Source organism: Lepidochelys olivacea (genome assembly GCF_965140295.1).
Source record: "Lepidochelys olivacea isolate rLepOli2 genome assembly, chromosome: 1".
NCBI lineage: Eukaryota > Metazoa > Chordata > Testudines > Cheloniidae > Lepidochelys > Lepidochelys olivacea.
Window position 1 is genome coordinate 34,164,144 of NC_140411.1, and position 6,000 is coordinate 34,170,143.

At 39.6% G+C, this 6,000-nt stretch overlaps 1 protein-coding gene across 1 annotated transcript in view; it reads left to right on the forward strand.

Annotated features, from left to right (window-relative positions):
• Positions 1-4,677, forward strand: part of CEP126 (centrosomal protein 126) — a 47,779-nt gene extending 43,102 nt beyond the window's left edge. The window contains exons 11-12 of the mRNA XM_084651835.1: positions 860-924; positions 2,794-4,677. Of these exons, the coding sequence (XP_084507961.1) occupies positions 860-924; positions 2,794-2,901 (173 nt within the window). The 3' untranslated portion in view covers positions 2,902-4,677. The remainder of the gene's footprint in view (positions 1-859; positions 925-2,793) is intronic.
• The last annotated feature ends 1,323 nt before the right edge of the window (positions 4,678-6,000 follow it).

Here is a 6,000-nt window from a genome sequence, read left to right on the forward strand (position 1 = left end):
AAACAGGAATGAAACCACCTCTTAGCATAGGGAAAATTCACAAGCTAAAACAAAAGATAATCTAACGCATTTCCTTGCCTTACCTACAATTTTTGTAATCTTAGATTAATCATTTCAGGTAGGTTTTCAGGAGATGTTTTACCTGCCTGGTCTCTCTCTCTGTCTGGAGAGGGAACAAATAAAGAGAGCACAAATAAAACCTCCCGCCCCCCACCAGATTTGAAAGTATCTTCTTTCCTTATTGGTCCTTCTGGTCAGGTGCCAACCAGGTTATTTGAACTTCTTAACCCCCTTACAAGTAAAGTGATTCAGTACACCTGGCCACGAGGGATTTTATGTTACCGCATGCATAAAGATTGCTATCCTTCCCTTTATATTTGAGATCCGGCAAAAAAGCATTCTTGACAGAGATGCCAGGGTTTTGTTAAACCTTCACCATCTCAGCTCCTTTATTGTTTTGTTTTACAGAAAACATAAATCTGGCACTATACTACAAGACAGTGTGCCTTCAACATGGCCATGTAAATGGCTAACCCATTCTGAGTGGGTTATTTTTTGTTTGGTTTGGTTTTTGTTATCCTATCTCTGAGGAACTGGCCTTCTCTTTTTCAGATTTGGATTTCTTTTTAGGTGCTACATGTTTAATTTACAATTCCAAATTTTATAAATACAAATAAAGTAGATGTTTCAACCTTCCTCAGGCCAAAGAAAAATAGTTAACTTGTTAAATTGCAGTTAAATTGTTGTATTTTCCACAGTCTTTAGGAAGGTTGGTACTGACTTGTTGACTATTGTTCATGTTTTTGTTCTAGCAGGTGTTTTATATAATTGTTGCATCATAGCTTTGTACTATTTTTAGATGTCCAAGAAACCATTGCCAAAAACTTATCCACATCAAGTGTTTTACAGATAATCTCTCCTTTGGTAAGCATTCAGATTTACTGTTTTCTGACTTAGACAGTATTGACTTTGGTTTGTTTTAGGATTAACTGAGTTGCTAGAATTTCAGAGTGCCATTTGTGTGGGATAGTGTTCGGAACAGGGCTGTCTGACCTAGTCGTCAGAGCCAGAGGTGGAGTTGGCATTGCTCTCAGGAGTCACACCAAAGATCAAAGCCGGAGTCAGAAGCCATGACAAGGGTCAGAGCCACACCAAGGATTAAGCTGGAATCAGAGTCAGAAGTCACACCCAGGATGAAAGATGGAGTCAGCAGTTGGCATCAGTGCAAGGAAGCAGGAACCAGGAAGAAGGAGTAGGGCCTGGTAGTGTGCGCATGGACAAGCCATGGTGATAGGAAAAGGGATTAGGAGCCGAACAAAGAAGCAGAGACTTGGTCTCAGGGATCTAGGCAGCAACAGGCCTTGCAACTAGTTGCTCAGACAAGAGGTAGAACAGGTACAGGAAACTTTATACCCAGTCATAGACTCTGTGGGTGCTCAGGGGCTCAAGCACCCACAGAGAAAAAATAGAGGGTGCTCAGCATCCACAGGGCTGACCAGAGCTGCTGCTGTGGTGGCTCTGGGCTTGGCCACCAATCAGTTGTTCAGTGGCTGAACCTATGCTCCCAGCAGCTCTTCAGCGGGGCTGCCCCACCCTTCAGCTATTGAGTGGGGCTGCCCCTCCCCTTAGCTTTTGAGCAAGGCCATCCCGCCCATCAACTGTTGAGCAGGGCTGCCCTGCCACTGGCTCCTCTCTGCCCACCTCCCTCCCTCCCTCACTGCCCTTAAGGCAGGAGAAGGCAAAAAGGAGCAAGCAGTGGGTGGGAGGCGCTCAGGGGAGGGTGTCTTGGGGGGAGGGGCGGGGCGGGAAGAGGTGGAGTGAGGGTGGGGCCCCGGGGGCAGAGCTAGTGTGGGGCATCCACTGGAAAAAAGAAAAATCAGCACCTATGTATCTAGTGGTGTCCAGTATTCTGCTGCTAGTCACATGACTCTGTGAATTAGCAGGCGGGGCATTAGCTGGGCATTAGGTGCAGTTCGTTCATCTGATCCTTCTGTGCAGTGTCATAGAGGTGGTTTTTGCTCAGCAACCTCGCAGGCCTGGATTTGAGACCCTCAGCACCTAACAGAATAAATTAATGAGCCGTGTGCCCTAAATTTTAAGTGTATTGTTGGGATTTTATATCAGGCTTTGAAGTCAATGGAGCTACGTTAAGTATTCATTTACACCAGCTGAGTATCTGGCCTGTCAGCCTTGGCTTTAGGTGAGAATATAACGTATCATTCCTCTTCTGGAATCTGGAGCAGTTGCCACAAAGCCTACAAAGTTTCCTAAGAACAGTGGCTTTGCAGGCTCATTTGAGCTAAATAAGGCCCTTAATTAGTTATTTTTCCCTAATAATGTGAAGGAAAAAAAGATGTACTCTATTGTGACCTGAAGGGTAATTGAGTCTATAATTAAATATTTTCATGACCTGCAGAGATCACTTCATGTTCTACAACTAATCTGCATTATATTTCTTTTTTCAGTATTTTTATTTTGTTTTATAGTTTTGTTTCTTTAATATAATATAACCAATATAATACCAGTTTCAGGTATATATAGGATTGTATAGGCTAGTGAGTACCTTAAGCACAGACTTTACACTTCAAATTATCACTGTTATTCAAAAAATATTGTGTGTGATTCAGTATTCTCTGTTATTTTACTCTACATGTATATTGAGAAAAAATATGGACAGGTGACTGTATATTTCACACAGTTCTATTACCCCCAAAATGTGTAATGAGTGTAAAGAAAAATTTGGTCTGAAAGAAGTTACTCATTCTTCAAGAGGCCTCTATACATTCTCACTAGCTGGAGTTGCACCAGTTGTACAGCATAACAGTGGAAATCTCTGAAAGCAGTGCCTGTGGAAGCACTTATACCCCTACTGATTCAATGATACCAGAAGCAAGACTGTAAAAGAAGGCAGGACACTTCAACTGCCTCCATTCCTTCTAGCCATGATAGTATGTGTGGAATTTGAAAAGTCAGATTCCCCTCTCCTGCACCAGAGGGATTATTACCAGGGATACTAGTGATTTTGTATACAAACTATATAATAAGACATATTCCCTGTTTCAAAGAGTTTACACTCTGACTCCTGCTCTATCGAAGTCTGTGGGTGAGTTTTATCTTCTTCAATTCCCATGGATTTCAGTGAGAGAAGGGGCCATTCATTACCTCAGAGGAAAGGCTCAGCACCTTTTATGTAGCTGAAAATAGAAGATCACATGATATTGTCAATTGATGTTTCTTTGGTTTTATGTTAAACACCATAAAATATAAATTATCATATTGTGACCTTAGGCACCCCTGTATTCACACCTTACACACTACTGTACAAAATATGCCTTGTGAGGTATCACAGGAATGCTAGCAACACACTGGTCATTAATATTATTTATAAGATGCATGTTAATCTTGTATGTGAAATTATGAATCCCCTCTGTATGATGTTACTAGAACCTGTTTAAGACCAGAGAGCCTAGCCTAGGTGAAGGTGATAAACAGGTCTGTCCTAGACAAAGGCATGTGGGTTTCCCTCAATTTGCATATTAGCAGTAAACAAAGCTATCAGGCTAAACCAGTGTGTTATCCTGGTCTTGAACTTGATAGAGAATTAACATAGTTCCTGCAATCCAGAGAGACAGAAGACTGAATCCCCAGGAGGCCTCCCTATCTTTTAAGACAAAAACAACCTCTTTGGGGATATAAGGACCAGAAAGAGACTTCATCTTGAACCTTCACCTTAAGGAGACAAAGAAACTAAGTGATTTAATCTCTGTGATGGGTCCTGACCAGGTCAGCCAGTATAAGGCTGGAAAGGAGACTGGGGGTCAGAGAAACCATCTTGAACAAAGACTGTACCTTGCTAGATTAAGTTTTAGACTTTTAGATGTGTGTTTTCTCTTTTATTTGCTTGTAACTATCTCTACCTTTATCTCTTTTATTTGGTATCACTTAATCCATGCTCTTTTGTTAGTACACTTGTTTTACGTTTATTATAAGCCAATTCAGTGCTATGTTTGAAGGGTTATATTTACCCCAGTTAAATTAATAAGATGTGATTGACTCTGTAACAGACGAGCAAACTTAATATCTTCTGTGAATGCACAGTGTAAGGAGTTCACATTGCAGAGAAACATCTCTGAGGAGCTCGGAGGCTGAAGTTCACTGATTGCTACCTGCTAGGCGAGGTTTGGGTTGGGAGAGCATTGAGGAGTTTACTGAGAAGAAAACAGACTGGTGTAGCAGGCAGCTGACACACAGTCTAATAGCAAGCAAAACTCACTCTTGCTGAGGCAGAGGGATAACACAGTAACTCACAGCTCTGGGTATCCCCCACAGTATGCTACACATAAAAAAGCATTATTCTTCAATTTGTTATAGAACATTCAGCAATCTGCATCCTCCCCTTCTGTGGATCCTCCATTAGCCATGCAAAGGTATCTGAGTATGTCAGCTGATATTCTATCACGACTGCAGAGAAGATAGTAACATGGACTATCAAAGGATGCTTCACTGGATTTTATTTTAATACAGCCTCATGTTCTTTATATAATGTATACTTGTATTCAAAACACTACACACTATAAAATCAACCACAGTGTAAAGATGTAAACAGTAACACAAGTAATGAATGTCAGTTGATTAGTTTACATTTAAGACATTCTATTATGCACTTTATTGTAAAATATTGCATTTTTAAAAGAATGGAAATACCTCACATTTTAATGAGCTGGTTGTAAATTTATTGTATATTTAATTAAAATGACATGGAAAAGAGATTATATTGCTACTCAGGTTAAGATTATGTATAAATTAATCTCCTATCTTCATGGTTTTCCAGATTTGCTAATAAATTCTGTTACATTTGTAAAAGGTATGTTGTAGAAAATCATCTGATTATCAATAATCCAGGTAAATGTTGCATCTCTTATCCTTCATCCAGTGGCCCCACTCCAGTCTACTACAGACTTGTCTATGCCTCTCGGTCAACAATTCTGTTTGATGGCCCTAAAACTGACCATGCTGTCAGCTTCATGCTTCTCTTGGTTTCTCTTCCAGCTGCTCTTACCGAAAATGCTGGAACCTTCCTAGCTTCTGAATTTCCTTGACTGTATTACACTTACCTTTGTTGTGTGCAGTGCTGATGCAGCTATTTGGGACCCAGGATATTAGAGAGACAAGGTGGGTGAGGGATATCTTTTATTGGACCAACTTCTGTTGGTGAAGGACACAAGCTTTTGAGTTTACACAGAGCTTACACAGGTGGTTCACAATTACATGGATATAGTATGTGCCACAAACTAAAGAGGAAAAATAGCAGTTTCACATAATAAAGACAGTTTTCTACTATGGCTCCCAGGGTTCTACAGTTTATGTGTATGTCTAGGGAAAATTATTCCAGGCCTATCTCATTCTAAGAACAGCAGCTTTAAATTGATCAAAACATTATAGGTAGCAAACTAACTATAGCTTGAGGTTTATCCATTGAAGATTTGAAAGTGAAAACTATAATTTTAACTGGTTATAATTGAGTCATGGTTTCTGTTAGTACAGTTCCAAAAGCCCTCTACAATCTGAAGAGCATGTATGTAGCGTTTGTCCAGCTTACATCATTGCAACCTTTCCTTATTTACCATAGTGCACTATAACTGATTCAATACGTCCCAGTTAGAGCTGGTTAGAACTCAGAATTTCCCTTACATGGGAAATTTCAACATTCCTACATTTTTCATTCCGTGAAAACAAATATTATTTGAAGTTCCCACAAAAGTGACAATTAAAAAAAATTGATTTAAAATTTTTGAAATTGTTTCAAAGTACAATATTCATTTCGATTTTTTCATTTTTATATTTATTATTTTTACATTATTGTATGACATGGTAATAGTAGTAGTGCATAACATGACACGTCATCGTTGTCAGGTCATGTCAGAAGATGACAAGATGTCATTGACATAATAATTGAGAATATTCTATTTTATTTTGAATTCATTAAGGGCACCTGCTATT